Source organism: Lygodium microphyllum, chromosome 20, assembly GCF_053477565.2.
Source record: "Lygodium microphyllum isolate KBCC chromosome 20, Lygodium_microphyllum_v1.1.10, whole genome shotgun sequence".
Lineage (NCBI taxonomy): Eukaryota > Viridiplantae > Streptophyta > Polypodiopsida > Schizaeales > Lygodiaceae > Lygodium > Lygodium microphyllum.
In genome coordinates, this window is record NC_141154.1 from 13,924,519 (window position 1) to 13,935,725 (window position 11,207).

Below are 11,207 nucleotides of genomic sequence, written 5' to 3' on the forward strand. Positions count from 1 at the left end.
CTATGGTGATGAACAGTATAAGCATGGATGGAAATATCTATATGTTTTCTCCTTGGGGTGGTGCAATAACACCAAAAGCACTTAGTATATTGTCTGAGATTATGCCAAAGGGGAGATGAAACTCTATGGTACATAGAAATACTAAGATTAAAGGAGACTTGAATTGGTGAAAGATTGGGCATTTGTAGGAAAGAGCAACATAGAGAAAGGCTTTGTGGTTGGGAGTGGTAATTTTTGGAGTAATCAGAAACCCACTATAAGTAAAATAAGTCATGATAGTACATGTTTGGCATTTGCTTTGCTTTTACATCCTCTTCTCAAACTCAAACATTGATACAGTCCAAAGTCTCCATGGTAAACTCATGTCCCCTATATATAAATCACATAGATCAATAGGGCAAGAAAGCAATCATACAAATCATTAGGAATGTAAAATTTGGTGTTGTATACAATTGTGATGAAGGCACTAGCTAATTGGTCATATTCATATACATGTGTTCTCCCTAAACTAGGAGCTCCATGTTGGTTACCTCAACTTGGGTGCATCTTTTGAAGGCATTGGTTTGATGTTGAGATCATAGGAAGTAGAAATGCCATCCCAAGAGGAAGAAGGAATATAATGAGGCTTTATGCTTGACAAGGGTAAGCTAAAGAATGATGGTACCACTCTCATAGAGTGGTACCATCAAACAAATCAACAATAGTAGGGAAAGTAACAAAAAGACTATATGAATCATAGAAATCATTATATTAATGGAAAATTTGATGTTATATATGATTGTGATGAAAGAAATGGGTGGGTAATTAGTCATACCCATGTAGATGTGTTCTCCTTCATCTAGGAGCTCCAAATTCTTGCTCATTGGTTACCTCAACTTAGGTGCATCTTTTGAAGGCATTGGTATGATGTTGAAATCATCGTGAGAAAGAGTGGTGTGCCAAGAAGATGAAGGAATATAGTGACACTTAATGGTTGAAAGGTAAGGTGATGGACAAGGATCACTCTCATGGAGTCTATAGATGGGAAACTAGTTGACAGAGTATTGGCTTTTATGAGGATAGATACATGGAAGTTGGAGATATCAAGTGCCCTAATTTTCATTGTAGCTCTAGTGTTAAGAGCATCTGACTCTCATACGATGTGAAGACACAAGGGCTAATAAAGTACACAAACATGTGTTGCAAGGAAAGATAAGACATTAAGTTATTCCATGTGTGCTCTTGTAGACCTTAGTGCTCACAATAGTTCAAGTAACTAAAATAAGAGCACCTAGCTTTTGACACCATGAGAGAATCCACTAGGGTTTGATGATATCATGATGACTCTTTGGGGCTTTCAAATGGGTGGCAGTTGTCAAGACAAGGGTCCTAAGTAGATATGGTCCATAGGAAAGCTCGGCCTTAATCCTAAGAGTGAGTAATAGGCTAGCATGTCAAGGCATTCACAAGGTTAAGTGGTCAATGGATAGCTATGTTCCTATGCCAAGAGATGAGCACAAAGGTAGATGGGCCAAAGGGTCAAAGGATAGGTGACTGGTGTGAATGGACTCACTAAGCTCTCTAAATGTAGAGGCCATAGATTGTTTTAAAGATACCACTGTAGTGCAAAAAAGAGGTTATTTGCTTGAGTGGTTGAGAGGTTAACTAAGCTTTTGTGAGCTTCTATGCTCACGAGAAACTATGGTTTGTATGCATGCATGACATTGATATGAGAGCAAGGTTACAACAAAATATCAAAGAGCACATATGTGATAGCCCTATAACTAATCGATACACAACCTACACAATCCCCAGCAATCAAGCATACAATAATTGTCAACATCTAGATTGTGGACAATATAGTGGGTTCCCTCTTGTAGTTTATGATCAAGATGGCAACCAATGCATAGTCCTTGGTATACTTGGCAACAAGACTACAAAGGCTTAATTGGCATTATTGGCTATGTATGAAGATCAATCATTTGCTTGAAGAAAAACTTCCCAAGAGGTCACGCATCATAACTCAATAATCACCCAAGTGTGCTTAACTACAAGGTAACTAGCCATAAAGTTAATTTTGTTGCTTCATACCACCCAAAAAAAAAATGTTTTTTTTGGAGAAAAGGCTTTTCAAGCACCTCCCACTTACAAATTCGCATACAATCCCTTTGGAGTTCTACCACATCACTTTTGCAATTCTATAAATTGTTCCCTAGTAAAGACATTGCATGTAAGTGGCAATTTCTCTCTTTCAATTTCAAGCATCATATCATGCCCTCACCATCGCATGCACAACATGATGAGCCTACACACATGCATGTAGATGAAATCATGAATGATCTAGATAATTTAGATGCACTTGAACTAGTTGATGAGAGGAAATTCGGTTCTCTAGCGACTCATGCAGCAACACTAGAGAAAATTATTTCTACTCTTAGTAAAAATGTCACGAAGATCTTGGGTCCTTTATAGCAATTGTACCAACACACTTTGGGTATCCCAGGTGTACCTTTTGTTGATGATGTTGCTCTTGGAGCTACTTTTTAAAGAGGGCCACATCAAGATGCTGAGGCATCTAGCTATTTGATACACAAGAGGCTACTAATATGTTAAAGAGCATGAAACTTAGTGTTACATCAAAGAATAATAATACTAAAAATCCCAAGCCGACTATGCAGCTACCCTCGAGAAAAAAGTTTGCAAGAGCACGTAAGAAGAAGTTGTGTTTCAACTATTTAGGCCCTCATGAATGCAAGGCTTATCCACATCTCAAGAGCAACAAGCTTGATTATAGAAAGGGAAAAGAAAAAACAATGCATATGGTGCGTGTGCTTCCTAGCTTATTCTCTAAGAACTCAAATACACAAGATAGTCACCGAGCTAATAAGCATGAGTGTTATTTGACTATCTCTCCATTGCAATTCACATTTCACCCCATGAGTTGTTCTACATACATGGCATGATCAATAGACAATGAGTTTGTATTCTTATGAATGACAAATCAACTCACAATGTTCTTAGCTATATGTTAGTTAAGAAACTATGCTTGCCCCAGATGCCCAATACTCATACTTCTCTTACAAATGGGAGCACCAAGGGAGTACACGATATGGAAGTATGTGATGTTGCATTAGAGTTGCAAGGGCATACTATAAAAATAAGCTTCCAAATTATACACATGACTAGGACAAATGTAGTCTTAGGGCAAGAGTGATTGCACAACTTGGGCAACACACTACCATATAGTTATGAGCATAACACTCTTGCATTTGAGAATAACGGTGTTAATGCTTTGTTGCTAGGTGAGTGGAATGTAATACCATCTCCTCTTATATGTATTGCTCAATTTCATTGTTTGATAAGTATAAGGAAATAGAATATGTATGTTTTTGTTATGTTTTATTCTACATTTTTCTCTTCCTACAAGTGTGTCAATTAAAATATCTCTATTTTTGTTATGACTTGTCTCTCTTTTCTCTTCATACAAGTGTGTATCTCATATTGATAATGTTGTGGATATTTCTTTAATGGAATATAATGATAAATTAAGTACATCTCTCTCTCTACTCTCATTAAAAGAAAATTCCTTACTGTTGTATTCACTTATGAACTTCTTTTCTCTTTTTCTACTATGTGTTTCTCATAAGATGCAAAAAGCATTTAAGAAATACAATGATGTGTTTCATATTGATTTTCCACCAACTTTACCTCCCAAATGTATTATATCATGCAATATTGACATTCTACTAGGACATAAACCCATTAATCGACCACCTTATCAACTTAGTGCTAGTCAAGCTAGTGAAGTGGAAAAGCAATTTGTTGAATATCTCCAATGAGGACTTACTCAACTTAGTTGCTCTCCATGGACTTCACCAATATTATTGATAAAGACATAGGATGTGTCTATGCATATGTGCATAGGCTATTGTGGTTTAAATGTGATCACAATAAAGAATAATTATCCACCTTCTAATGTGTTGATGAGTATTTGATGAACTTAGAGGAGCATGATACACTACCAAGCTTCACTTGAGATCACAGTACCATCAAGTATGAGTACACACAAAGAAAGGTTCCCAAACTGGTCTTTCAAATGCATTTCAACCATTATGAGTTTTTTATAATGCCCTTTGGTCTAACTAATCCTTGTGTAACATTCACCACAGCTATGGATAATGCCGTACGTCCATATCTAGGAAAACTTCTCGTCCTTTTCATTGATGATATCCTTACCCTTATAATCATTCTAAATGAGAAATGGTGAAAATTTTCACTTTAGTCTTTGAATTTCTCAAAAAGCATACTCTATGAGAAGGAAAATAAACGTGAACTTTTCAAGATAAAAGATCGCTATATTGACCATACAATATTTGAAAAATATATTAGGATGGATCTCGACAAGATCCAACCATGTTCTCATCCTACAAACCTTGAGTTACGAATATTCCTTGGTTTGGTAGGATCTCATCAAAAATGTATCCCAAAATATGCTTAGATATGTATTCCTATGATGGACCAATTGAAAGCTTAAGGTTACACTTCTCTTAAGATAAGGAATAAAAACACAGTTTTGATCAACCCAAAGTAGCTATTGCTATGCATCAATGCTAGCCATAGCGAATTCAAGTGCCACAACCATTCTAGCCATGTCACTCCAAGAGGGTAGACTTGTGACTTTAGAAGTCAAAAGCTAGAAAGGGCTCAACAAAATTATACTACATTGGCTAAAATCCTTCAGGAATTTGACTACACACTACGCTATCGCACGGCTCAATACAACATTGTAGCCCATACTCTCTATACAATACTTGAGGTTTTGTTTCACTCATTCCAAGTGTTGAAAATTAGTTACATTCAATCTCAATGAGGCAAATGTGAACTCAACTAGTCTTATGAAAAGGAGTGAAATGTGGTTAGAAGTAATCTCTCGCCAATCTACGCACAAGATGTGAATTCCACATAAGACTCCTCACTTACAAGTAATAACCTCAATCAATAGAAAAATTTTACCATCGATATGGGTACTTACTTCACAAGGGTTGAATATATGTACCCAAGGCTTAGATACATGGCACCAAAATTCTTTATAAGTGACAAAAATTCTTTACAAGTGTCATGATAGTCTTACTACACGTCATTTAGGGATACGAAAGATCTGCATACATGTATGCCAACACTTTATTGGTCTGGAATACATAAGGATATAGAAAAATATATTACACAATGCCAAAAGTATCAAGTGAACAAAGCCAAGCACTTGAAAAACATACAGACTTTTGTATTCCTTAGAGATTCCTAATGGCTAATGGAAGAATTACTAACAATTTTATTGTTGGACTTGCTACTACCAATCATGGTCATCACTCCTTTTGGGTAGTAGTAGTAGACAGATTCTCTAAGGTGTGTATATTTATTCCAACAAAGATAACAATTAGGCCTTCCAATTTAACACATCTAATTGTGGAGAACTTATTATCAGCTATAATTTAACACATCACTTGAGTGGCGGGGAGGTTAACTGAGATTTTCTGAGGTTAACTGAGATTTTCTTGACTACTATGCTCACAAGAGGCCATGATTGGCATGCGTGCATGACAGAAGCACCAAACCAGGATAACTCAACAGCACAGATGCCTCTAAAGATGTCCATCATCTCATGTTTGAAGCAGCAAATGCAGGGCAAAGCAACAAAGACTCTATAATACCACAGTAAGGAGCATATTGTTAGTTTGATACTAATGAAGCACACATAGATCTAAGGGGTTGTGGACATCAAGCTCAACTCCCAAACATAGAGCCAACAAGCACACCCGAGGCCTGAGACCAACAGCAGAACAAGCCACACTCTCATCACAAGGACAAGCATCCGATACAATCTGCCCAAACCCTCCCAATGTATGGATGAGATAGCCTATGGGCCCAAAAGTCCAACTGAGGTGATCACATAAAATGTGTCACAAATAAGCCCTGGAGTCTCTTTTTTATAGGACTGCTTAACACACCTCATCTTAGCACACATTCACATCTAATCACCAACCCTCAACTGCCTGGTGCTGCAAGCAGTGACCCTCAGCCATGGCCAATGCCACAGGCACCCATCCTGGATAACCACCAATATAACAACTCAGCGCCTTCCAAACTGCGGCAGTACATTCTTGACCAAATATTAAATCTGTTAAAATACGTACATCAACAGATGTTCGCTTTTCTAAGATACAGTGAAACTGAGGCACAAATGAACCTTGGAATCCCTTTAATAGGATTCCTTAACTGCCCTAATTTTAGTATATGTTCATAGTTACCAAGTGGCCCTCAACCATGGCCAATGCTGCAAGCAGTGACCCTTAGCAATGGCCAATGCCACATCCATCCTGGATCTCCAAGGATTAACAACTTGACTCCTTCCAAACTGCAGGAACCAGCAAGCATGCTTATACTTTTGACAGGAGATTAGATCCTTTAAACTAAGTGCATCAGCAGTTATTCACTTTTCTAGAATACGTTAAGCGGTATTCTTGTCAAAATGCACACAGCAGCAAAGATGAAGGTGAATGAAAATTGAAAGCAGCATGAAAGTGAAAGCAATCAACTGATAAATAGGAGTGATGAGGACCTGCACGAAGTACAATGTGTATCAGCAACGAGGGTGCCACTGAGGAGTAAAGAACAGAACGATGGCCAGCTGAAATTCGAAATGAGTGAGATACTATGTATCACCATACTGACAGGCTGCCCTTGAATAGGCATGTACAACTTTGACCTAGATTAGCACTTAAAAAAGCCCCAAGCAGACAAAAACATGGACGTTGAACAAAACTTGATAGTCTTAATGTGTTAACTCCATGTAACTGCTAACAGTTCTTTGGATATTTTTGCCAAACATACTCCAGACATCTTGCATTGCAGTTGGTCAAAGAAACACACAACAAAAGCTTGAAGAAACAATGGAACAGCAGCAGTGAGTCTGCTAACAGCAGAAATACATCCATAAAACAACCCACCTCATTTCAACTTCATAGAAAGGACTGAAGGAAAAATATGTACAATCGAGGTGATCAAAAAGGGAGAACGGTAGAATCTTAGGTGCAGTCAGTGTGAGGAAGGGATATCCTTTCCTCATCTCCTGTGGGGGAAGGGCCTTTGCCCATCTCTAGCTATTCTTGAAGGTATTACTCTTAATTAAGATCTATGAATATCTCTCTTCAACCGGATCTAAGAAGCTTGAGTAAATAACAAAATAGTGTGTCCGTACAGAAACGTTCAGATAATTGGTGAAATATCGTACAACAAATTCTAATCCTCCTGCAAACAAAGAACTTGTAACCAAAAGGAAAATTTACAATTGACAGGCTCAATAACTATGATCAGATTTATGTGTGCAAATGAGCTCATGCTTTGAGGCAAAGCATATGCCATATAACATGAACTCAACACCTTTCCTGAAAACCCTACACCTAATTATGTGCTATACAGAGATGCGAGTGCTAATTTAAGGTTTTCTTTGCTTCATTTTGTTTGTTGAGAAGGCGTCTTTCCTGAATCAGTGTGTAGATTCTTTTCTTCAGCAATTCTTTGTCCAATGAAGGATCTTTTCTTCCATTCTTCTCATTTAACTCGATCAAAGGCTTCCCTTCAGAAATAGATTGTCTTTTTATGTCCATGCCTGCAAGAAAATAACACAGATGAACACATGCCAAGAAGAGAGAAAATGTTTTCACACTGCATTATACCTTGAGCTCTGATAACATATGCTAAGACAGAACAAGAAGTACCCACAGTCATCTGTACAAATGCATACTCTGTCTGTTATAAGTCCTGATAGCGTATTGAATCAGTGTTCATGTACCCAAGTATGTCTGTATACCAATTTTTGATTTGGAGAATTTGCTGGGCTTATTTATCAGTAACCTAACCTATCAGTTATTGGTGTCCTTCAGCCTCACGGTTTGACTAAAACTCACCGTAGCCATTACCTCACTCCCAACCTCTGTCTTGAGTGACACTGCAGGTGACTTAAGAGGACAGCATTATCTTAAGATGCAGAAGCCAAAAAAGGAAAACAAACAAACAATTTTAATTGATAATGCACCTTTCAAAGAGGAGACGAGCCTTTGCCAGTTGTGATCTGGCTTTTCAATCTCTGGGTGATGATCACTCTCCCCCTCATCCTTACTGCATGACCCTTGATCCGTTGTATCATCAACAAGATTCATGTCGCTCTCACTTGCTGTCTCCCATTCAGAGTCCTCTTCTTCCTCATCTCCCTCCTCTTCTTCCTCCTCCTTTTCTTTGGCATCTAATTGGCCTGAGTGGACCCGCATATCCCCATGCCTATGTGCTGCCTCTGCAAAGAGCCATGTTGCTTTCATCTGCTTTTTAACTAAGCGTTCAGCATAATCTGGCACAGCCCCTGCATTTGCATTGGAGCATTCATTGATAAACATGATTGCATCCAACAAGCTTTCCTTAGACAACCCCAACAATTCATAAGCCTGAGCTCTTCTCCACAAGCTCCTCCCGTGTCCATTCATTGGTTTGTACAAGCACAGAGCTCGAGTAGTGTCACTGATTGCAGCTTCAGCATCTTGAAGTAGAAGATAGCACTGTGCTCTATTGCTGTAAAGCACTACTCTTTCTTTGGTTGCCCTTAATGGACATAGTGACAATGCCTCTGTATATTTATGAATTGCCCCAATTACATCCCCTGCTGAGAACATGGTATTACCCTCCAGCTTCACAACATGGGCTGCTTGCTGTTTGACACCCAAATCATCTTTGGACATGGATTTTTCCCATTTTAATCTCTGCTTTTGACCAGCCAGGTCATCCAGAAAATACCTAGTCTGACTGGCAAACATCCTGCCACGCACAGGTGATTGTATATCTTGCTGAAGCAGTGTATCTACAATAATCCTGCCCAGCTTCCTCCTTTCTCCCGAGCAAGGTTGCACAGCCAGGTCAACCAGTGGTACCACTGCCTCGTCAAAAACCTGCTCATACCAGCAGGTAAACATACGATCTTAACAACACTTTGAAATCACGAGAAGGGTAGCAACTCATAATATTAGGATAAGTATTATCACTTAAACAACCATACTGTTAAGTGCATTAACAGCTTATACAACCAAATTGATATCCTAAGCCCAAATAGGCAGCTTAAAGTAGATCTGTGCAAAAGGACAAATCAAACATCCATGTAAAACCAAACCTCCCTCTTAACTTACACGGTGGGATGGCACATGATTAGAAAATGCTGATAAAAATTCCCCAAAACTTTGAAGAAAGCATACAGCAGCAATTTTGCCCCCTAATACACATTAAGAATATGACTTCTGGACATACTCTTGATGACAGACTTAAGGACGGCAATAAACAATGAACAGGGGTCACTCTGGAGATCAACTAAAATGAAAACGATTAAATACATCACATATTTGGCAAGACCTTGACAACTAAGTTGAAAAAGGTGTATGGTTGGTGGAAGCGGCAACTACCCGTCTTCGAGTATGTGAATCTTGCAGAAGTAGCAAGAGACAATCCACAGCCATGTGCTGCCAATCATCGGAAGAACGAGCGGTGTTGCAAATTGCACGGACAACACTGGGGCAAGCTGCCACAGAGCTCCTGCCAAGCTTGTGATGACAGAGGGTGAGGAGCAAGCCCATTCCTGCAGGAGAATTTTCATTCATGAGGCCTCCCCACATGCCTGGAAGTTTAATAAGAAATCCAGGCCTGCAAATGATGGGCAGATACTTCTCTTTGATAGCGAAACAATTGACGAGCTGGAGAGACCAACATTGCAATTGGCTGGCCCATTCTTCCCCTTTTCGAGACTCAACTTCAGGACCTCTCATGCCACGGGTGAGTAAATCCCTATGATACTTGAGCCGCCGGTCTTTGCAGCGGATAAACTGTGTGTAGACAATGTCAGTTGCCGATACCGCAAGTTCCATGGCCAGTTCCAGCACCTCATCCGTTGCAGCGATGGCCGGGAAAGTCTCTTCAAATGTGGCAATGTGTCCTATCGCCCGAACAGCCACACGCTGCTCGACCCAGGTCAGGCGACCTCTGAGCAGCTGCAGCAGCGGTGGTACCACGCCTTCGCGGACGGCAATCTCTGCAAAATCGGCCCTGTTCATGGTGAATGACCCAATGATATGGGCAGCATAATAAGGGATGAAGATGTTGTGCTCTTTGAGGAGCCAGCGCCGGTACTCCAAGCCTCGGGTGATGAGGGCGGCCATGGCCGAGAAGGCACCCTGTTGGACGAGCTCTGGATCGTTGGGGTGCGCCATGGCCCAGCTCCATATTGCAGAAATGGAGAAGCCCTGCCCTTGGGGCTCGCGAGGAAGCTGCTCAAAGAAGCTGGCGAGGCCGGACCTCCTCTTGTGTGGGTTGGATTCCTTGATAATGCACAGGAAGCAGTTCACTTTGGGGCAGTTGTGCTCGTGCTCTCTGTTGGGTCTAGGCATGGTTAGCAGAGGCAAAGCAGAAGAAGGAGGGGCATATAATAATGAGCTATAGCAGGTGCCCAAAAAGGAGGAAGAGCATGTGGAAGCTCGAGATGGACAAAAGCACAGCTAAACAACAAGGGGCGCAGAGAGACAGGCAGGGGCATGGATTGGGATCGCGACGATGGGGGAGAAGACTCAGAAGAGAGAGAGACACACACACAGACACAGAGAGATTGATTAAAAGCGGACTTGTGTTGTGTGGGAGTAGTATAGGCCTTAGTGTCAGTTAGTGTGATGAGATTGAGAGGCTTGTGTGTTTGGGTGGCCGTTGCACAGCGGACGCTCGAGTTGGCACATGGGAACAGGGGCCACGCTTAGAAAGCACAAAGTGTGTGTGCACGAAGCGCACCTTCTGCCCTAGCTATGCCCTTGGGCACCCTGAGAGAGGATCCAACATGCATCCACCCATCCAAAGGCCCTTCCCCAAAGAATATGTCAATTGGTAGGATGAGAGGCTTGTGTTCGGGTGGCCCTTGCGCAAAAACCACTTGAGCCCATGGGAATAGGGGCCATGCCTACAATGTGTAAAGTGTGCATGAAGTGCATTTCCTATGCTAATGAGGCCCTCGAGGACCCAAGGCAACGACCTAGTATCCATCCACCCATCCCAAAGGCCCTTCACCAAATCATGTGTCAATCAATGTGATAAGAGGACTTCTATTTGTGTGCCCACTGCACAAAGGGCGCTCAAGTTGTCACACGAGACCAAGG

General features: G+C 40.7%; 1 protein-coding gene across 1 annotated transcript; it reads right to left on the reverse strand.

Moving 5' to 3' along the window:
- Positions 1 to 6,946: 6,946 nt before the first annotated feature.
- Positions 6,947 to 10,708, reverse strand: LOC148018693 (uncharacterized). Its single transcript, XM_087701220.1, has 3 exons — positions 9,477 to 10,708; positions 8,072 to 8,972; positions 6,947 to 7,645 (listed from the first exon to the last, which is right to left on the reverse strand). Exons 1-3 carry the CDS (start codon positions 10,452 to 10,454, stop codon positions 7,467 to 7,469), a joined length of 2,058 nt encoding a protein of 685 aa, XP_087557346.1. The 5' UTR covers positions 10,455 to 10,708; the 3' UTR covers positions 6,947 to 7,466.
- Positions 10,709 to 11,207: the final 499 nt, after the last annotated feature.

Bases quoted from the DNA above. Each gene is read 5' to 3' on its own strand.
- LOC148018693 (XM_087701220.1), bottom strand. From the start codon at position 10,454: ATGCCTAGACCCAACAGAGAGCACGAGCACAACTGCCCCAAAGTGAAC. The intron at 8,973-9,476 runs GTAGTTGCCGCT...TGGTATGAGCAG, and splicing joins ATTCACATACTCGAAGACGG to GTTTTTGACGAGGCAGTGGT. The intron at 7,646-8,071 runs GTGCATTATCAA...ATTTTCTTGCAG, and splicing joins GCTCGTCTCCTCTTTGAAAG to GCATGGACATAAAAAGACAA.